This window comes from Calliphora vicina, chromosome 5 (genome assembly GCF_958450345.1).
Source record: "Calliphora vicina chromosome 5, idCalVici1.1, whole genome shotgun sequence".
Classification (NCBI taxonomy): domain Eukaryota; kingdom Metazoa; phylum Arthropoda; class Insecta; order Diptera; family Calliphoridae; genus Calliphora; species Calliphora vicina.
Genome location: NC_088784.1, coordinates 24,492,758 through 24,516,710, shown reverse-complemented (window position 1 = coordinate 24,516,710; position 23,953 = coordinate 24,492,758). Strand labels below are relative to the sequence as shown.

Below are 23,953 nucleotides of genomic sequence, written 5' to 3'. Positions count from 1 at the left end.
CGTTCACATAAACACGAAGTAAGGAAAATCAAAATCAGCTTTCTTTCGCTTGGAATGTGAAGGAAATCTCCATATTGTGAAACAGGCTATACATTAAACAAATATTTAACAAACCTTAAAATATCCATTTCCTGCCACTAATTTTTAAAATTTTGGTTTTCTTGAATTTTAAACCGTTTTTTTCTTTGTAATTTTTTTTATCAATTTCAAAAATTTCAATTTTTCAACTCTCTCTTTAACATTTTGCAGCTGACATTTACAATAAACAACGTTTGACGTAAAGCAGTGATGCAAAATGGTGCTTTTTCTAATGCTTAACTTTTTTTAAAAACTGCTGGTTTAATATTTAAACTTGACTTAAGCTTTTGTATCTGGTTTAAGTAAAACTTAAACTTTTTAGACATTTAAAGGTTTTAAATGGATTTCAAGTGTATTTAAACATAATTTAAGATAAACTTTAACACATTATCTTAATTATTAACATAAACTAATTCAAGTTTAATTTTCTATAAAAACAAACCGGCTTTGGAATTTTTTTTTTTTATTAGTTTTACTTTAAATTTTCCCTTTATTTAATGCAGATTTTATATGTATTTTTGTTTTGTTTGTTAATTGCCGCCATTTCTTTATAAATGTTTAAATTTTGTTTTAATTTAAAAAATATTTAATATATAGTTTTATATATATAAATGTGGTTTTTTGTTGTTGTTTTAAAGGGAGGGAATTCTAAAAATGTATTTTTTGTTAAATTTAAATGTTTTTGTTTTGTTTTTTTTATTTTTCTTCTTAATATTTTCAATTTATTATTTTTGTTTTCCATTTCATGGTAGCTTATTGTGTAACTCGTAGATCTAAAAAAATGTGAGAAATCAGTCCAAGTTTGTTTTTTCTTTTTTTTTTTCGTATTATTATTAATTATAATAATAATAATAATTTAAAAAAAAAATAATATACAATATAATTATTATATATGTTTAAATTTTTATACATATATTATATTAGAAAATATAATATAATATTTAATATTAATTAATTGTTTTAATTTTAACATTTATAACATTAGTACTGTGTAGTTTATAATAGTAGTTTTTAAGCTTACAATTTCTTTGTTGGTTTTGTTTTTCATATTCAAAAAGACAAAATTAATTCCCAAAAAACTAAAATTTAAATGAAAATTTCTTTAAAAAAAAGTGAAAGAATGTAGTTTTTACGGTTGGTTTTGTTTGCTGGATTATAAATATTTTTGTTTTGTTCAAATATAAATGTTTAATAATTATATATTGTAGAATATATATATATTTTAGTATGTATAAGAAATTTCTTTGATTTTTTTTCTGTTTTTGTTATAAATACATGTTTTTGTTTTGTTTTTACATATAATTTGAAGTTATTAACATTTTTAGCATCAACCTAAATACTAATGAAAAAACATTTTTTTTTGTTTTGTTTAACAATCTTTACTCTCAGTTATTTTTTTGTTTTGTTTTTTTATTTTGTAAGTTTAATATATAGAAAAAAATTTTGTTTTAAAATTAATGCATTTAATAAATTTGTGTTTTTTTTTAAAACACTTTAAAAGTGTTTTTTTTTTTTGTTTGTGGAAATTACTAAAATAATCATGCAAAAACTATAAAAAAATTCCTCCCGGCTGTTTAAAAACAGAAATTTTATTTAAAATTTCAAAATAAAATCATAAAGAATTAAAATCTGAAGGTTTTTGAAATATTTCAGAGTTAGCTTAAGTTTTTTATTTAACAAATTTGCTTAAAATGAAAAAATTTAAAGAAAACTATATAATTTTGTTAACAATATATAAAATATGTTAATATGAGCTTTAAACCGCTTAAATAGCATTTGAAAATACATATATGGCATCACTTAACGCCATTTTGCTTTAACTCTCTTTTGACATTTAACCAGTGATGGCCAAGTAGCGATTTTAAGCACGCCAAACTATTACTTTATGTTACAGTGATGCCTTGTTACTAAATTTGTCAAGAAAAACTGTTTTAAAATGACATGTTTTAATTAAATCAATAAAATAAAGTTGTTTTTTTTATTTCATTAAAAAATAAAAGTCTTTTAATAAATTTTGTTAGAAAATGTAAAATTTTTTTTGCCAAAATTTAAGAAAATAATAAACTTTTCTTAAAAACTTTTAATAATTCTTGATATTATTGACTTTAAGGCAAGAAACTCACAATGGCAACTTTAAATGCAAAAATAAATCTAATTTTATTAATTTTAAGTTAATAATAAATATTTTTATTTATTTTTTTTTAGAAAATTGTAATTTCTTGCTATTTAAAAGAAAATTAAAGACTTTGCATTAAAAACATTTAGGGCTGGATTCAGAAACACAAAAGGAAAAAAATTAAAAGTTTTATATGAAAAACACAAAAAAATATTTAAAAACTAAGTGATTTCATATCAAAATTTGAAATTTTTTTCCTTTCGCGTTTCTGAATTCTGAACCTTACTTGTTGGTATTAAGTTGACTGAAATTAAGAAAATGAGGCAAAATCTCATCTGTAACCAAAAGAATTTGAAGTAAGATTTCTCAAATTCAAAATGGCGTCATTAAAAATTCATCGCTTTATAACAAATATAAACTTTCTCTTCAAACCTCAGTTGTTGGTATTAAGTTGACTGAAATTAAGAAAATGAGGCAAAATCTCATCTGTAACCAAAAGAATTTGAAGTAAGATTTCTCAAATTCAAAATGGCGTCATTAATAATTCATCGCTTTATAACAAATAAAAGCATTCTCTTCAAATATTTCATTAAAGTATTTATGGATCTGTTAAATTTAGAATCAGTAATTGGATTATTAAACTATAAAATTGCTAATCCAATATGGCGCTTTAATTTTGATAAAAAAAAGTAAAAATTTATTAAATATGCTGACATAATTTGAAAATACAGTCTTATGATCCTACTTAGGTATACAAAAAAAACGTATATGTGAAGAATTAAGTGAAATTAATAAATTTGAAAAAAATTTCCGCCATTTTGTTTGTGCCTTATTGGTTATTTGGAAATCTAAGTACGGATTCTATTTAACTGATACCTAAAACTGGCGTATGTAAAGTTTCAAGTAAATTCCATTACTTTTGAAAAAAAATTCCCGCCATTTTGTTTTTGAAATTTAAAATTTTTGGAAATCTAAATACAAATTATTTTTGAGGGACTCCTAAAACTAGCTAATGTCAAGTTGCAAGTAAATCCAATCACTTTTTAAAAAAATTGTCCGCCATTTTGTTTCTGCTATTTAAAATTTTTGGAAATCTAATTACAAATTCCTTTAAAGCGACTCCTAAAACTGACTATCAGAATCTAAAACTGGCATATGTTAAGTTTCAAACAAATCCTATCACTTTTTAAAAAAAATGTATCCGCCATTTTGTTTCTGATATTTACAATTTTTGGAAATCTAAATACAAATTCCTTTTAAGGGACTCCTAAAACTGGCTAATGTCAAGTTTCAAGTAAATTCCATCAATTTAAAAAGAAATTGTACGACATTTTGTTTTTGATATTTACAATTTTTGGAAATCTAAATATAAATTCCTTTTAAGGGACTCCTAAAACTGGCGTACGTAACATTTCAAGTGAATGCCATCACTTTTTAAAAAATTGTCCCCCATTTTGTTTTTGATATTTTACATTTCTGGAAATCTAAATAAAAATTCCTTTTAAGGGACTCCTACAACTGGCTAATGTCAAGTTTCAAGTAAATTCCATCAATTTTAAAAAAAATTGTACGCCATTTTGTTTTTGAAATTTAAAATTTTTGGAAATCTAAATACAGATTCCATTTAACTGACTCCAAAAATTGGTTAATGTAATGTTTCAAACAAACCCTATCACTTTTTAAAAAAAATTGTCCGCTATTTTGTTTCTAATATTTAACATTTTTGGAAATCTAAATACAAATTTCTTTTATAACGACTCCTAAAACTGGCTATTGTCAAGTTTCAAGTAAATTCTATAATTTAAAAAAAAAATTGTCCGCCATTTTGTTTGTTGCATTTTTAATTTTTGGAAATTTGCTTCTAGATTCATTTTGAGCGACTCTTAAAACTCTACCAGAGTCAAGTTTCAAGTAAATCAAATGATTTAAAAACAAAATGGCCGCCATTTTTCAAATACTTTTAAGCGAATTTTAAAACTGACTAGAGTCAAGTTTCAAGTAAATTCAATTATTTTTAAAAAAATTTCTCCACTTTTTTGAATATTAAAAATGCCTTAGGCATTGGAAAAAGTAAATGTTTTTAAATTATTTGTGTCTGTCAATTTTCAATCAAATCCCATCACATTTTTAATAAAATATCCGCCATTTTGTTTGTAATATTTTGGTATTTTATGTTCGAGAAAGTACTTTTTATTAAAGTACCCATTTAACTATTGCAAGTACCATTTTTCTATGGTTAAAATAAATCATATTTCATTTTAGAAATATTTAATACTTTAATTTAAGCGAATACCTTAGTAGTATTCGAAATTCAACGTTTTTTAGTTAGCTAAATCTTACAACTGCACTATTTTTTGTGGTTGATTGTAAGCAACAATGTTTACATCTCATGTTACAACAACAGCATCATGATGGCAACATTTTAACTAGAAACTGTTTTTCTAGGTTTACATATTTTCATACATTGTTGTTTTGGCGCCATTTTAAAAAAGAGAGTGAGAGAGGGAGTGAGGAAATTTAATAAACATAAACATTGGCCATTTTTGAGTATTGCCAAAACACAGTGGTGTGATAATTGCAATTGTGGGAATTTTGAGGTTAGTTTAAAACGAAAGCTAACAAATTTAGCTTTCTAAAGCTAATAAATAGATTAAATATTATGGAGCAAGTAATTAAAATAGCATTTACTTAAGAAAGAAACTGTTTAAATAATTTTTACTAAATAATTTTACTAAAATAAAAACTTTGCTTGAAATTTCGCTAAATAAAATTGAATAAAATTTAAAAAAAAAGTTATGGTCATCAATGTCTAATTAATTTGTTTATAGTGTTTCCATATGAAAATTAACGACATAACATAACCATAACTTTGTATTTGAAGTACTTTTTTTCAAAAAATAAATTAAAATCAGTATTAAAAGTCTTAAACTAGCATCAAATTAGTTCTAATTAAAACACAATTGTATCAATCTATCATAAAATCAATTTCTACTATGTTTGCAAACAGATTTTGCAAATTTTTTAATTAAAACTTTTTGAAAAACCTAATAAATTGTTACAATTGGACTTAAGTTATGCTTAATTACTTTAAATATTACGATATTGTTGTAGTTTAAAATAAAATTTTACTAATAATATAAAACAGTTGTTAAATTTTAAGCTCTTGGTACTATTTTACTCTTGGTACTAATTTTTAGTACCAAAAAGCGGCCTCTTTTTGAAAAAAGGTATTTTAGATAAACGAATTTGTTATCTTGAAGTACTTTTTGTATGAAAATTTAGCGAATTTGTTAAATAAACTAAAACTCTGAAATATTTCCAACTCAAGCTAACCTCAAATTTTAAAAGCTGCTAAATAATGTAAATAAATTTGTTTAAATAATGGTTAAATATAAAATGCACAATAATTTAATTTAAAATCTGGCCGAAAATCTTTAACTTTTTTTCAACTTATTTTGTTACTGGTAACATGCCTGCATATACATACATTCTTTACTTTTTTTCTTTTCGCTTCAACGACCATTTCAATTAGATGCCTTTCTTTTTTTATACTCAATAATAATTTCTTTTGGTCTGGCCTGAACTCTGTGTCTTTCATTCTCATTTCAAAACATTAATTGAAAGAAAACTCACGTTTTAAACGCCTTTTTTCTTTCTTTACTTTGTTTTGCTTAATTTGTCACTTGCGGTTTCTGTCTCTTTGTTGTTGTTGTTGTTTTCTTTTTGTTTTCACTTTCTCTCTTTTTCTATTCCAACCCCTGATGATCGGCAAAAGCTACTACAGCATTAGCAGTACTCTCTAATAACACTACACCCTCATCAACGTCGTCGTTGTCGTCGTCCATGTCATCGACGTCATGCTCATGGTTAACGTCATTTACAGGGACAACGGAGCCCTCGTCGTTGTTGGCAATAGTTAATAGCTATTGCTATGCCGTATCCGATTGCACCAAACTCATGCTCATATCGGTGCCCACGTAATCGACACCGGTCCCGCCATTGGGCGTGGAAGCTGCTGATAGGGAGACGGCTGAGGGCGATAACGATGATGAGGATGATGTCGCCATCGAGGTATTTATGGAGGACGATGAGGTGGCGGCCGCTGAAATGGCCGTGTGCGACAGACCCGAAGTGGTAGCCTGAGCTTCCTGGGCGGCCTTTTCCGCCTGCGTGGCCTGTATGTGTGACTGCACCGAGGGTGGAATGGCATGGACATCCCAGATCTCTTCGAGGAATTTTGGCAGTTTGCGATTTTTCAATTTCAACGAGAAACACATTTCGGCATTTTGATTGCCCAACGTACGCAGTTCGGTTAGAATTGACAGAAGCTTGGCAAAGAATACGAGACTCATGGGATCGCCGCAATGGCGATTAAGTATGTAAATGCGGAGTGTATCGATGTAGTAACTTTGTATCGCTTCGACTAGTTCGGCTTCTTCGAGACCCGGCCGATCGGAAAAGATCACAATGGCAGTGAGTAAAGCATATTCGACATTGTCCACCTTCATCGAGTACATTTGTCGACAGAAATGCAGCAGATCCTCAATATTATCAGCCATGCCGGCCATTTTGTACGAGTCACGCGTATACGATCGATTGTTGGCAAAGAATATCGAGTCCGAATTGTGATCGTAACGTCGTGCCATACGCAACATCATAACTTCCGATGAGCAGGCCTATAAAATAACGAAATTTTGTTTATTATTCAAGTTTTCTTTGGCTTTCAAACAAAAGTTAGCGGATATACTTACCTTTAATAGTGTAATTTGATCTTCTTGTGGTATTTTGGTAAACGCTGGCAAACCCTTGGCAAATTCCACAATTAATTGTACTGTTAGTATAGTGATTTCCGTTATATGACGAAATGATACATCATGTTGACTTTCATTTTCATCGGGTGAACTCTATAGAAAATGGGAATTGAGAAGGGGATAAATCGGAATTAATAAGGAAATAATAATTTCTAGATAAAATTGTGAGAAAATCTATTAAAACTGGGATCTTCAAATGGAAGATGTTTTAATCCGTTAATGTTCTCCAGCATGATCACTCTTCTGGTTTACAATTGAGTTTAAGAGACTTGGCTCGTTTTCTAGTGAAGATCAAATTGTTGTGGGATCACTGAGTTAAATTTGGATCTTCACAGGAACTTAAATTTATGCAGCTATTGGTCATTATTTTTTTAAATTCCTAAAAATTTTAACCAAAATCCCAAAATGGGGAACTTAAAAATAAGGAAAACTAAACAAATATTATAACAAAAATAAATTACTTTCAAGAAATTAAAAAAAAAAGATTTTTAAAAAATTCCCAAAATTATTTAAAAAAATCCCAAAACTGGGGAACTTGAAAATCAAAAATAAAAATTAAAATTTTACTTGTTATGAACACAAGAAGCTAAATTTTAAGAATTTTTTAAAAAAAATCAAGATTTAAAAATTCCTAAAATCACTCAAGAAAATCCCCAAAATGGGGAACAAAAAATTAGTTTAAAAAAATTTTAAATTTACAGAAACTAGTTTTCTTTAAAAAATTATTAGATATATTAAAAAATTTTTTAATTTTTTTAAATTCCTAAAAAAAATTTAGCAAATCCCCAAAGTGGGGAACTTAAAAATGTGAAAAACTAAACAAATTTGATTACAAAAATTAATTTACTTTCAAGAAATTACAAAAAAATATATTTTTTAAGAATTCCTAAAATCTTCTACAAAAATCCCCAAACTGGGGAACATCAAATTAAGAAATAGAACACAAAATTGTACTGGTTATAAATAGAAGTAGCTAAATTTTAAAAATTTTATTAAAAAAATCAAGATTTAAAGAATTCCTAAAATCATTCAAGAAAATCCCCAAAATGGGGAACAAAAAATTAGTTTAAGAAAATTTTAAATTAACAGAAAATTGATTTCTTTAAAAAATTAAGTCAGATATTACAAAATTTTTTAAATTTTCTAAATTCCTAAAAAAATTTTAACAAATCCCCAAAGTGGGGAACTTAAAAATATGAAAAACTAAACAAATTTGATTACAAAAATTAATTTATTTTAAGAAATTACAAAAAAAAAATATTTTTTAAGAATTCCTAAAATGTTTAGCAAAAATCCCAAAACTGGGGAACATAAAATTAATAAATAATAAATTAAATTTTACATTTTCTAAACACAAAAACATACATTTTAAAAATTTTATTAAAAAAATCAAGATTTAAAGAATTCCTAAAATGTCTCCAGAAAATCCCCAAAATGGGAAACAAAAAATTTTTTTAAAAAAATTTTAAATTTACAAAAACTAGTTTTCTTTGAAAAATTAGGCGAAATATTACAAAATTTTCTGAATTCCTAAAAATTTTGGAACAAATCCCCAAAGTGGGGAAGTCAAATTTACATTAAACTTACCATTATACGTTTGAGATCTTCCTCGGATGGCTGTTCATAGCCATCTTGATACCATATTAATTTATATATAACTGCCAATTGATTGTACGATAAAGGAGGTATATTACGAGCTTGACATTTAGCCAAAATGTCTTCAGGTAACAGCTAAAACAATAAAACCAAATAAGAAATTATTAAATCATACATTCCATTCAACCAAACTCATTAGCTTACCGGACACGTTGGATGCGATGGCGGCTCACATGTCATCAAATCGAGTATTTCCTTTTTAATTTCCGTTGCACACACACTGGTCTGTATTTTATCCTTCTCCTTCTGAGCCTTCTTCTCGCGTCGTTTCATTGCACACTGGTTCTCGGGCACCACACATTCCGGCCGCATGCCCACAGCCAAACACTTTTTCAGCCTACACTCCTGACACTTGCGTCGCATATACATGTCCATTTCGCACGCATGTCCAAACTTACAACAATACACGGCATTTTTGGTAACACTCCGTCGAAAGAAACCCTTGCAGCCTTCACAGGTGAGAGCGTTGTAGTGATAACCGGACGCCCGATCGCCACACACCAAACACAGTTCCTCTTGTAAACGGGGCGCAGGACCTTTTTTGATTTTCTTAACATCACTAGCATCGCTGGTTGAGAAGCCATTAAGACTGCTCGAGGGAGAAAGATCATCACGACCTGCAAGGAAAAATTAAATAGAAATTGTTAGTTTAAGTCATAATAAAATGGTTTCTAAATTGATATTGATAAATGATCAGTTGTGATCTTAAATAAATTTCAAAGTATTTTTTTTTCTAGAATAGGGCAGCTGTAGTATTTCAATTTATTTATGCGTTTTCAGTTCAGTATCCAGTTTTTTTTTTCTTACTTGATTTGAATATTTGAAGGTTTTCTTTTTCTACTCGCTGACATAAATAAGAATTTCAATTAGTTTTAGAAGAAAAAAAATTTATGTCGTACACAAAAATATGACGTCAAATTGTTGATCTGCATAAATGTTTGTTTATAAATGCTAATGATGATTTCAATTTTACATAAACAAATGTAAAACAAAGTTTATGTAAAATTTAACTCTATAAATATGTAAAAAAAACTGAAAAGATAAAACAGGCATAAAACAGTAAACAAATCTAGTTATTTATGTATTATTTATGTTTAGGCATAAATATGCATAAAATTCTTAGAAAATATAACGGTTTTTAACAAAAAATGCTTTTTGAAATGTGGAATTCAATTAAATTGATTTCTATGACAAGACATTTTTATGTCAATGTTAGTCCAGACGTAAGACATAATCTAAAACTGGGGACGTTTAAATTTCATAAAAAATTTAAACAAAATTACAAAAAATGTACATTTCTTTCATTAATCCGGCAATAAAAATTAAAAAAAAAATATTTTTTAAGAATTCCCAAAATCTTTCACAAAAATCCCCCAACAGGGGAACTATAAATTTCAAAAGAAATTTAAAATTTTAAAGCTATTAATATTACAGAATAAAATTTAAAGATTTTATGATATAAAATTCAGATTTTAAGAATTCCCAAAATGTTTCACAAAAATCCCACAACTGGGGAAACATAAAATTTCTTAAAAAATAAAAATGTTTACATTTTTAAACAAATTAATTATTAAATTACTAAAAATTTCTTAAATTTAAGTATTCCCAAAATCTTTTACAAAAATCCCCCAACTGGGGAACTTTAAATTTCACTAGAAATTTAGAATTTTAAAGCTATTAACATTACAAAATAAAATTAAAAGATTTTATTATATAAAATTTAGATTTTAAGAATTCCCAAAATGTTTCACAAAAATCCCCAAACTGGGGAACTATAAAATTTCTTAAAAAATACGAATTTATTAGTTTTTAAACCAATTAATTGTTACATTTCTAAAAATTTCTTAAATTTATGAATTCCCAAAATCTTTCACAAAAATCCCCCAACTGGGGAACTTTAAATTTCACTAGAAATCTAGAATTTTAAAGCTATTAATATTAAAGAATAAAATTTAAAGATTTTAACTTATAAAAATCTGTTTTTAAGAATTCCCAAAATATTTCACAAAAATCCCCCAACTGGGGATCTATAAAATTTCTTTAAAAATAAGAATTTTTAAATTTTTTAACTAAATTAATTCATAAATAACTAAAATTTCTTAAATTTAAAAATTCCCAAAATCTTTTAAAAAAATCCCCAAAGTGGGGAACTTTAAATTTTACTAGAAATTTAAAATTTGAAAGTTATTAATATTAAAGAATAAAATTTAAAGATTTTAACTTATAAAAATCTGTTTTTTAAGAATTCCCAAAATGTTGCACAATAATCCCAGAACTGGGGAACTATAAAATGTCTTAAAAAATAAGAATTTTTATATTTTTTAAACAAATCAAGTTATAAATTAAAAAAAAATTCTTAAATTTAAGAATTCCCAAAATCTTTTACAAAAATCCCAGAACTGGGGAACTTTAAATTTCATAAAAAAATTATAAAAATAAAAAAATTGTATGTTATTTCCATTAATTTAGCAATAAATAAAAAAAAATTGTTTTTTTTTAAATTCCCAAAATGTTTATGAAAAATCCCCAACTGGGGAAACATAAAATTTTGGTTAAAAAAATGCCAAATTATAAAATTTTGTTTTTCTTTTAGTATAATACAAAATACTTCAAGATTTTAACATATAAAATTCTGTTTTTGAGAATTCCCAAAATGTTTAACAGAAATCCCAGAACTGGGGAACAATAAATTTCACAAGAAATTTTGAATTTTAGTGCTATTAATATTACTGAATAAACTTATAAAATTTTGTTTTTCAGAATTCCCAAAATGTTTCACAAAAATCCCCACAACTGGGGAACTATAAAATTTCTTAAAAAATAAGAATTTTTAATTTTTTTTAACAAATTAAGTGATAAATTAAAAAAATTCTTAAATTTAAGAATTCCCAAAATCTTTAACAAAATTCTCAGAACTGGGGAACTTTAAATTTCATAATAAATTTATAAAAACTACAAAAATTTTATGTTATTTCCATTAATTTAGTTTAACAGAAATCCCAGAACTGGGGAACAATAAATTTCACAAGAAATTTTGAATTTTAGTGCTATTAATATTACTGAATAAACTTATAAAATTTTGTTTTTCAGAATTCCCAAAATGTTTCACAAAAATCCCCACAACTGGGGAACTATAAAATTTCTTAAAAAATAAGAATTTTTAATTTTTTTTAACAAATTAAGTGATAAATTAAAAAAAATTCTTAAATTTAAGAATTCCCAAAATCTTTAACAAAATTCTCAGAACTGGGGAACTTTAAATTTCATAATAAATTTATAAAAACTACAAAAATTTTATGTTATTTCCATTAATTTAGCAATAAATAAAAAAAAAAATTTTTTTTTTAAATCCCAAAATGTTTAGAAAAATTCCCAATCTGGGGAAACAAAATTTTGGTTAAAAAAATGTTAAATTATAAAATTTTGTTTTTTTTTTAGTGAAATACAAAATACTTCAAGAGTTTAACATATAAAATTAAATTTTTAAGAATTCCCAAAAGTTTCACAAAAATCCCCAAACTGGGGAACTAAAAAATTTATTAAAAATTAGAAATTTAACATTTTTTAAATAAATTAATTGATAAATTAATAAAATTTCTTAAATTTAGGAATTCCCAAAATGTTTTACAAAAATCCCCAAAATGGGGAACTTTAAATTTTATAAAAATACCAAAATTTTATGTTATTTTCATTAATTAAGTTATAAATAAAATTTTTTTGTATTTTTTTAAATTCCCAAAATGTTTAAGAAAAATCCCCAACTGGGGAACATAAAATTTTAGTTAAAAAAAATTTAAAATATAAAAATTTTGTTTTTCTAAGAGCAATTAATTAAATAAAATTTTAATTTTTTTAAGAATTCCAAAAATCTTTAATGAAAATTCTAAAAATGGGGATTTTTATGTTTTAAAAATTTTAAAATTTTGTGTTAAAATTATAAATTTGAAAATATTTTTTTGATTTTAGTTGTTTTTCCAAATTTTAGCCCATTTTTTTCTTGTAAATTAAGATTTTGGGTGTGGTTTTTCTATTCTATATTTAATTTTTCTTTTTAATTTACTTTTACTTGTTTTTTGTCTCTTCTGTTTTGTAAAAAAAAATGTTGTCTTATATTTTCTTTTCGTTATATTTTTCCTCTATTTTTTTTTTGTGTTATTTTGCGATAAATTTTTAATCTCAAAACAAATCATATAAAAGCGGCGACAAGTGCATTAAGAATATCAGTTCTATAGGTGGCATACTGTTTCCCTTTTGATTTTCTACCCACTTTTCCATAAAATAATGTTGAAGCTCTAGATACAATAATGAAAAAATAAAAACATTTTCTTCATTGTTGTAATTCTTTTGGTTTTGCTAAAAGCTAAACAAAAAAAACAAAAAAAAAAAACGTATACAAAAGATACAAAACAAAAACGCATAGAAGATACTCGTGTGTACTTGTACAATGCCAGCTACATAACATAATATTACTATGTTGAGTGACTAGATACATATTACAGCTACAAGATACAGATACATAGAAACTGATAGATAGATACATCTAGTATATCATTAAGGTATGTTGTTTATGTATCTTATAGAGTGAGTTTGTATAGTATATGTGTGTGCACTTGAACTGCATTCACATCTATAAATACTTTTACGTACCGTGTTGCCACTACTACTGCTGCTGCTACTTCGGCTTGTGAGAGATACTATATATATCTACAACTCAACATACATTCGAGTTGCGTTGTGTGTTTTATGTCATCGCGATGCACAGTGGGATCAAACGCTAAAAAAGTGTTAACACATCTATATCTTCTAAACTACTAAACCGATTGCAAAATGATGTATGAGAGAATTGTAAAGCAGGACTTAGGCTTTAAGAAACTCAAATTTGTAACCACCCAGTTCCAATACAAGGAGAGATACAGGGTGTCAAAGTCGACCACCTCGGGTCTGGATTAGGAAAACTGTGTACAGCTTGTAACTTGAACAAATATAAACAGATTTCAATGAATGAATTTAATGTATAAACAAATCATAGAGGAGGACATAAGCTTTGAGAAAATGAAATTTGTGACCATCCTGTTAGAATATAAGGTGAGATATAGAGTGTCAAAGTCAACCACCTCTTGCTAGGATTATGAAAATTGTTTACAGTTTGTATCCTCTACAAATTTGGACAGATTTCAATGAATGAAATTTATGTATAAGGAAATCATAGAGGAGGACATAAGCTTTAAGAAAATTAAATTTGTGATCACCCTGTTCCAATAAAATGTGAGATACAGGGTGTCAAAGTCGACCACCTCTTGCTAGGATTACAAAAACTTTGTACAGCTTGTAGCCTCTACAAATTTGGACAGATTTCAATGAATGAAATTTATGTATAAACAAATCATAGAGGAGGACATAAACTTTAAGAAAATGAAATTTGTGACCATCTTGTTAGAATATAATTTGAGATATAGAGTGTCAAAGTCAACCACCTCTGGTTAGAATTATGAAAACTTTGTACAGCTTGTAACTTGAACAAATATAAACAGATTTCAATAAATGAAACTAATGTATAAACAAATCATAGAGGAGGACATAAGCTTTAAGAAAATTAAATTTGTGATCACCCTGTTAGAATACAGCGTGAGATATAGAGTGTCAAAGTCAACCACCTCTGGTTAGGATTATGAAAAATTTGTACAGCTTGTAACTTGAACAAATATAAACAGATTTAATTCAATGAAATTTGTCTATAAACAAATCATAGAGGTGGACGTAAGCTTTAAGAAAATTAAATTTGTGACCATCCTGTTCCAATAAAAGGTGAGATACAGTGTGTCAAAGTCGACCACCTCTTGTTAGGATTAAGAAAACTTTGTACAGCTTGTAACTTCAACAAATATAAACAGATTTAAATCAATTAAATTTATGTATAAACAAATCATAGAGGAGGACATAAGCTTTAAAAAAAATCAAATTTGTGACCATCCTGTTACAATATAAGGTGAGATATAGGGTGTCAAAGTCAACCACCTCTGGTTAGAATTATGAAAACTTTGTACAGCTTGTAACTTAAACAAATATAAACAGATTTAAATCAATGAAATTTATGTATAAACAAATCATAGAGGAGGACATAGGCTTTAAGAAAATCAAATTTGTGACCATCCTGTTCCAATAAAAGGTGAGATATGGGATGTCAAAGTTGACCTCTTCTGGTTAGGAAAACTTTGTACAGCTTTGGCACCCTGTATCTCGCCTTTTATTCTAACAGGGTGGTCACAAACTTAATTTTCTTAATGCCTAAGTCCTCCTCTCTGATTTGTTCATACATCATTTTGCAATTGGACCAGTAGTTTTTGCGCTTAACCCCACTGTGCAGTGCGGTTGCACTTGAAGGCAAACTACTCTCGTGCAAATGTCAGCCATGCAGCCAGCCAGTCAGTGAGGCAGCCAACAAACAGTGCAAACAGCCTTCTTAGTTGGGATTATATGCCACATCATATACATAGATGCAGCAGGCAGGCAGGCAGTCATGTACTTTAGTTACAAACATCTACAGCTATATATCTACATAGCATGTATTTTATGGATACATGCATTTGTACTTGCCCATACATATTCTAGTATATGTATCTATGCCCTTCACCTCTGGTCGTTCGCTTGACTATGGTTGGATGGGATTTTTATTTTTATATTTAAAAAAAAAAAAAAAATACAAAAATGTGCACGTGCATTGTTGCATAGTTATGCAAAAGTTTATTGACGTACATTTTCCAAGTGTGTGTGTTTTTGTTTGAGTTTTATTTTTTTTTTGCTCCAAAACAACGACCGAAAGACCAACAAACCCACCAAACAGCCGAGCAACCACTATGACACACACATTCACTCACTCACCCATTCCACATTCAGATATCTTTATTTATGTATGTATGTCTATGTGTCTATCGGAATAGTAGTACATATGTACTAGCAATATATATACTTATATATATGTATAAGAACAACAAATAATAAATAAAACTACATACTATATGGAAAAACTTGGCTTAAGCACGTTTTTCCATTTACATGGCATTATGCCACTTTCCATTCCTTAACTTTTGCAACAACATGCAGCTAAAAGTGAATAAAACGAATAACAACAACAGAAAAACAAGTAAGAGTGCTATATTCGGCTGTGCCGAATCTTATATACCCTTCACCAAATTATACTTCAAAATTTTAAATATTTTTAGGTAAACAAAATTTAATTTTTTTTCCAGTTGTTTTTTGAATTTTTTGAAAAAAAAAATTTTTCGATTGTTATTTTAAATTTAAATTTTTTTTTTTTAAATTTTAAAAAAAATTTTTTTTTAAAATTTTAATTTTTTTTTTAAATTTAAAAATTTTTTTTTTGTTTTTTCAATTTTTTTTAAAAAAAAAAAAAATTCGGGTTCAAAATTTTTTTCCCGATTTTGACCCATTGTAGGTCCAACTTACTATTGTCTTATATACGTCGTTGCAAATGTCTTTGAAATATCTATCATTAGATATCCATATTGTCTATATTAATGTCTTAGTAATCCAGATATATGTAAAAAATAGGTCAAAAATCGAGGTTGTCTTGGTTTTTTCCTCATATCTGAGCCATTTGTGGACCGATTTTGCTGATTTTAAATAGCAAAATTCTCGAAAGCATGTCTGACAGAATTATTGAAGATTTGGATCCCGAAGATATCTGGGGTCTTCAGAAAACTGATTTCAACAGACAGACAGACGGACAGACAGACAGACAGACAGACAGACAGACAGACGGACATGGCTTAATCGACTCCGCTATCTATAAGGATCCAGAATATATATACTTTATAGGGTCGGAAATGAAAAATGTAGAAATTACAAACGGAATGACAAACTTATATATACCCTTCTCACGAAGCTGAAGGGTATAATAAAGAAAATGCAAATGAAAATTATGAACGGTCTTTAGAGACTTAGAAAAATAATGCACTAAAATGGAAAATTTCCAATTTTTTGTATTAAAATTAAATAAAAATTTTTAAATTTTATGTTATTCGTCATTGATTTGTTTGAAATTAATAAAATTTTTAATTTTTAAAAATTCCTAAAATTTTTAAAAAAATCCCCAAAATGGGGAACTTAAAAATGGCAAATTAAATCAAAATTTCTTTGCTAAAATAACATTTTCAACCATTTTTATACAAATTAAAACATAAATTACAAAAATTTTTAAAAATTAAGAATTCCTAAATTTTTTTAAAAAATCCCCAAAATGGGGAACTTAAAATTTCAAAATAATTCAAAAATTTTAATTCTATTAATAACTCTAAAAAAAATAGAAATATTTTAACACCAAAAAATTTTATTTTTATGAATTCCTAAAATGTTTAACAAAAATCCCAAAAATGGGGAACTTAAAATTTCAAAATAATTAAAAAATTTTAATGCTATTAATAACTCTAAAAAAATTTAAATATTTTAACAACAAAAAAATTTGATTTTTATGAATTCCCAAAATGTTTCACAAAATCCCCAATTGGGGAAATCCTAATTTTTTTTAAAAAATAACTCTAATAACCATTTTAAAAAATAATTTAAATATAAATTACTGAAATTTTTTAAAATTTAAGAATTCCTAAAATCTTTTAGAAAAATCCCCAAAATGGGGAACTCAAAAATGAAAAATAATTAAAGAATTTTAATGCTATTAATAACATTGCAAAAAATTTAAGATTTTAACACAAAAGAAATACATTTTTAAGAATTCCCAAAATATAAAATAAAATCCCCAAACGGGGAAAACCTAAATTTTCATAAAAATAACCATTTTTGGAAATAATTAAAGAATTTTAATCATAAATTACTAAAATTTTCAAAAATTTAGGAATTCCCAAAATCTTTAAGAAAACTCCCCAAAATGGGGAACTTAAAAATTAAAAATAATTAAAGAATTTCACGACTATTAATGCTGCAAACAAAAATTTAAAGATTTTAACACAAAAAAATACTTTTTTAAGAATTCCCAAAATGTAAAATAAAATCTCCAAATGGGGAAAACCAAAAATTTGGTAAAAAAAAATTATACAATTAAAGCATAAATTACATAAATTTATGTTATTTTAAGAATTCTTAAAATGGCTATGAAAAATCTCCCAAATGGGGAACTTAAAAATTAGTAAAACCATTTCAATTTATTTCTGTAAATAACAAAGAGACAAAGATGTTAAGCCATTTTGAAGAATTCCAAAAATGTTTAACAAAACTCCCAAAATGTAAAATTATAAAAATGTAAGAATTCCTAAACTGGGGAACTTTAAATTTCATAATAAATTTAAACAAAATTTCAAAAAAAATCATATTTCTTGTTTTAAACCTACAATAAATAACTAAAAATTGTATTTTTTAAGAATTCCTAAAATATTCCAAAAAATCCCCAAAATGGGGAACTTTATTATGAAATAATTAAAAAAAATTTAATGTTATTAATAATATAGCAACAAAATAAAAGGTTTTAACTCAAAAAATTTGTGTTTTAAGAATTCCCAAAATGTTAAACAAAAATCCCCAAATGGGGAACACATAAAATTTCTTAAAAAATAAAAATTTTAACAATTTTTAAGCACATTAAACCAGAAATTATAAAAATTTTTGTTAATTGAAGAATTCCTAAAATGTTTAACAAAAATCCCCAACTGGGGAGCTTTAAATTTCTTGCTAAAAACTTTAAATTTTGGTTTTATTTAAGAAATTAAGTAATATTTTATAAATTTTTTTAGTTTTTAAAGAATTCCTAAAATGTGTAACAAAAATCCCCAACTGGGGAACTTTAAATTTCGGCTAAAATTTATAAAAATATAATATTTTAGTTTTATTTAAGAATCTAACGCATATTTTATAAAAAATTTTAGCTTTCAAAGAATTCCTAAAATGTGTAATAAAAATCCCCAACTGGGGATGTTTAAATTTTAAGCTAAGTATAAAGAAAATATAAAATTTAAATTTTCTTTAACAATCTAATGCTTTTTTATAGAAATTTTTTGCTTTTAAAGAATTCCTAAAATATTTCACCAAAATCCCCAACTGGGGAAGTTTAAATTTCATGCTAAAAATTATAAAAATTTTAAATTTTGGTTTTCTTTAAGAATTGAAGTAATATTTTATAAGTTTTTTAGTTTTTAAAGAATTCCTAAAATTTTCAACAAAAATCCCCATCTGGGGAAGTTTAAATTTCTTGCTAAAAATTTTAAATTTTGGTTTTCTTTAAGAAATTAAGTAATATTTTATAATTTTTTTTTAGTTTTTAAAAAATTCCTAAAATTTTTAACAAAAATCCCCAACTGGGGAAGTTTAAATTTTAAGCTAAGTATAATAAAAATACAAAATTGTATTTATTATTAAGAATTTAATTAAGATTTAAGAGAAATTTTTAGTTTTAAAGAATTCCTAAAATATTTAACAAAAATCCCCAAACTGGGGAACTTCAAATTTGAAGCTAAAATTTTTTAAATATAAAATTGTATGTTTTTTTAAGAATATAAAGCATATTTTTTAGAAATTTTTAGTTTTAAAAGAATTCCTAAAATGTTTAACACAAATTCCCAACTGGGGAACTTCAAAATTTTTGCTAGGTATAATAAAACTATAAAATTTTAGTTGTCTTTAAGAATCTAATTCATATTTTATAGAAATTTTTAGTTTTTAAAGAATTCCTAATATAATTAAAAAAAATCCCCAAACTGGGGATCTTTAAAATTAGGAAAACTAATCTAATTTTACATTTAAATTATGCTAAATGTGGTATGCAGAAAATTTAAACTAAAAAATATAAATTTTTTAAATTCCCAAAAAATTTTAAAAAAATTCCCAAACTGGGGAACTTAAATTTTAGCATAAAAATGCAGTTTTTATTAAATTTTTTAAAATATTGGCTAATATGTTTTTAAATGCCACCAATAAAGACCAAATCTTGGTTTAATTCAAAATATTTGAAAAAATATTGGTTGGAAAACTTAAATTTTTTGTATTTTTTTTTTTTATTAATGCAAATATGTAATTTAATATTTCTTTGGCCATGTAGGGTATGCTGGGAAAACACCCAACAACATGCCATGCAATTTATTTATTTTTTTTTTTGTATACCAACAACACTAGAATGTTTAAAGAAAATGGAAAGCAGCAGCAAGCATACACAAAACATTGAATGAGAATTTTTGTTCAAAAAAAAAAGCAAAAAAACACACAATTTTCTATGTGTTCATTTGCCATGTTGCCTAGTTTCACATTATTAACAGAAGAAAATAGCAACAAAACAATTTTCATAATAATAATAATAAAAAAACAAAGTTTTGTTGTTGCTGTAATGTTTTTTTTTTAAAACCAAAGTGTAAATATAAGGCTTAAACATGAATTTTCTAAAGCCGTAAATGTTAATGTTAGTTTGTGGTGATGATGATGATGGTGAAGATGACGCTGTTGATGAGGAGGATTTTTTTTGCCTTTTGCAATTTTCTCACTCTCGAAACTATGGCTGATTTTTAATGTTGCTGAACAAATTTATGCATTCGACTGCAACCAACCAACCAACAACTTTCTCTTTGCAACACAAACCGATATTAACTAAAATAATATTTAAAAAAGAAAACAACAACAAAGATGTTAAAAGAAATCAAGTTTTTGTTGCCTTTTGGTAACATTATATCTTGAGCTATCATTATCTCTTGAATAATACACGATGTGTGTGTGTAAGAGTGTGTTTTGTTTATGTGGGGAAAATGGTTGGTTGGTTGGTTGTGGGTCTGTCAGTTTCACTGCCTGCTAAATGCAACTCTAACAATTGCAGCATTAGCAACTCTGAAAGCAAAAGCAGCAACAACAACTTTTAACTACTACTGATCTCATGCCCCATGTACGACGATGAATAAATTGCAAAAAAATACAAAATCAACGATTATAGTCTATGTTGCCTATTTTCTTTTTTGTTTATAAATTTATTTTGTTGTTGTTGGCTTGGTTTGTTGAACAACAATAATATGAAGAAAAAATGAATGTCAAATCAAGTCAATAACAAGGTTTTAAGAAGAGAAACTTGCTCTTACACGAACACATTGTCATACATATACAAACATACTCCACAAGTACGAGTCCAATGCAAGTCAAAGTGGTTTTTATTTTCCACTTTTTTTTTTTGTTGTTTTCATTCTTCTTGCAATTGTTTTATTTATTTTTTAAATTGCAAGTTGATTTTCCAAAAACCCACCCAATTAATTGTACTAGTTTAACTTGGTAGAAATATCCATAAAAACAACAAATACTACAATATATACATAAATATGTACATACAACAGTCTTTATGTACATAAATATATGTATATCGCTATTTACATATTTATTTACTCGTGCTTGTACTTGTACTTGCATGCCTTTAGTTTATGCTGGTAACCTATTGTTTTTTTCATATGTACACAACAATATATAGCAGGGCAATGGCAAAAACTACTAAAAACAACCTGCAAAAATAAAAAAAATGCTAAATAAAGGACTAAAGTTTAAGAAACTGACATAATACTCATACACAGGCAACTCTATTCTGCAGCTAACACAAGCCAGCAAACATTTGCTATTAAAAAACAAAAGACCTACCACAATAATTGAATAAAAATTCATGAAAGTTCTTAGAGAAATTCTAAACCTTCAAATTAATTAAAGAAAAATTCCCAAAATCGGCAACTGAAACTAAGGAAAATATGAATTTTTCCATAAATTACCAAAATTTTTCAAAATTTAAGAATTCCTAAAAAAATTTAGAAAAATCCCCAAAATTCCCAATTTAAGAATAACAAATAATTCAAGAATTTTTTTTGTTTTAAATGAAATACAAACAAATTTAAAGATTTAAACACAAAAAATTTAATTTTTAAGAATTCCCAAAATGTTAAACAAAAATCCCCAAAGGGTGAAAACTTAAAATTTCCAAAAAAAAAACACTGAACCATCAAATTGTTTAAACAAATTAATCTATAAATTACTAAAATTTTTAATAATTTAAGAATTCCTAGAAAAATCCCCAACTGGGGAACTTTAAATTTCTTATTCCCCCAAAACTCGGAACTTAAAAATTACAAATAATTAAAGAATTGTATTGCTTTAAATAAAACAGAAATAAACTTAAAGATTTTAACAAAAAAATTGCCATTTTTAAGAATTCCCAAAATGTTTAAAAAAAATCCCCAAATGGGGACAACTTATAATATCAAAAAAAAAAAAAACTGAACCATCAAATTGTTTAAGCATATTAAAATATAAATTACTAAATTTTTTGATAATTTAAGAATTCCTAAAAAAAATTAAGAAAAATCCCCAACTGGGGAACTTAAAATTTCTTAAGAAATTTAGCAAAATACTAAAATTCCACAAATCCAGCAATAAATTACCAAAATTTCGATTTTTTAAGAATTCCTAAAAAGTAATACCAAAATCCCCAAAAAGGGGAACTCAAAAATTAGAAATAATTAAAGAATTTTAATGTTATCAAGAAGACAGAAACAAATTTAAAGATTTTAACACAAAATATTTAATTTTTAGAATTCCCAAAAAAAAAAATTAAGAAAAATCCCAACTGGGGAACTTTAAATTTCTTAACAAATTTAGAAAAATACTAAAATTCAACAAATCTAGCAATAAATTACCAAAATTTCGACTTTTTTTAAGAATTCCTTAAATGTATTACCAAAATCCCCAAAACGGGGAACTTAAAAATGAGAAATAATTTAAGAATTTTAATGTTATCAATAACACAGAAACAAATTTAAAGATTTTAATTAAAAAATTTCATTTTTAAGAATTCCCAAAAAAAAACTGGGGAACTTTAAATTTCTTAATAAATTTAGAAAAATAAGAAAATTCTAGAAATCTAGCAATAAATAATTAAAATTTCGACTTTTTTAAGAATTTCTTCAAGAATTAAGAAAAATACCCCAACTGGGGAACTTTAAATTTCTTAAGAAATTTAGAAAAATACCAAAATTCAACAAATCTAGCAATAAATTACAAAAATTTCGATTTTTTTTTAAGAATTCCTAAAATGTTATAACAAAATCCCCAAAACGGGGAACTTAAAAATAAGAAATAATTAAAGAATTTTAATGTTATCAATAACATAGAAACAAATTTAAAGATTTTAGCACAAAAAAAATCAATTTTTAAGTATTCCTAAAATAATTAATAAAACTCCCTAACTGGGGAACTTTAAATTTTTCAAGAAATTTAGAAAAACAACAAATTTTTTTACAGTTTTAAATAAACTAATGTCTAAATTACCAAAATTTTAAGAAAATTTAATAATTCCCAAAATGTTTAATAAAAATTCCCAAACTGGGGAACATAAAATTTCTCTAAAAATATAAAAACTTTACAAATCTTTTCAGTTCTTAAAAAATTAAACCCTAAATATGAAAAATTTATGAATTCCTAAAATGTTTAAGAAAAATCACAAAACTGGGGAACATAAAATTTCAAAATAAATTTATAAAAAATTCAAAAATTTTCAATTTCAATCATAAATTCAGCAAAAAATAAAAAAAAATTTTTTTAAGAATTCCTAAAATGTGTAAAAAAAATTCCCAAACTGGGGAAAATAAAAATTCATAAAAAATTTAAAAAACACTAAAATTTTAAATTTCTTTCCTGAAACTTGTAATATATAACAAAAAATTTTATTTTTTAAGAATTCCTAAAATGTGTAATAAAAATTCCCAAACTGGGGAACATAAAATTTCTCTAAAAATATAAAAACTTTACAAATTATTATAGTTCTTAAAAAATTAACCCTAAATATGAAAAATTTATGAATTCCAAAAATGTTTCAGCAAAATCCCAAACTCGGGATCATAAAATTTCATAAAAAATTAAAAAAAATTCTATTTCTTTCATAAATTCAGCAATAAATAAAAAAAAATAGTTTTTTTAAGAATTCCTAAAATGTGTAATAAAAATGCCCAAACTGGGGAACATAAAATTTCATAAAAAATTTAAAAAAATACTGAAATTTTAAATTTCTTACCCTAAATAATTAAAATTTAAGAATTCCTAAAAAGTTTCACAAAAATCCCAAAATTTTCTATTTCTTTCATAAATTCTGCAATAAATAACAAAATTGTTTGTTTTTTTAAGAATTCCTAAAATGTTTAAGAAAAATCACAAACTCGGGAATACAAATTTATAATTAAATCAAACATTTTCGATTTCTTTCATAAATTCAGCAATAATTAAAACAAAATTTTAGTTTTTCAAGAATTCCTAAAAAGTGTAA

At 25.5% G+C, this 23,953-nt stretch overlaps 1 protein-coding gene across 2 annotated transcripts in view; it reads right to left on the bottom strand.

Annotated features, from left to right (window-relative positions):
* Nucleotides 1-5,846: 5,846 nt before the first annotated feature.
* EcR (Ecdysone receptor) overlaps nt 5,847-23,953 on the bottom strand; it is a 174,449-nt gene continuing 156,342 nt past the window's right edge. Inside the window, exons 3-6 of one of the 2 annotated variants that reach the window (XM_065513966.1) lie at nt 8,806-9,278; nt 8,593-8,736; nt 6,946-7,098; nt 5,847-6,870 (exon numbers count right to left, since the gene is read on the bottom strand). In XM_065513966.1, the coding sequence (XP_065370038.1) occupies nt 6,124-6,870; nt 6,946-7,098; nt 8,593-8,736; nt 8,806-9,278 (1,517 nt within the window). In that variant the 3' untranslated portion in view covers nt 5,847-6,123. The remainder of the gene's footprint in view (nt 6,871-6,945; nt 7,099-8,592; nt 8,737-8,805; nt 9,279-23,953) is intronic. The other variant, XM_065513967.1, reaches the window with a different exon arrangement.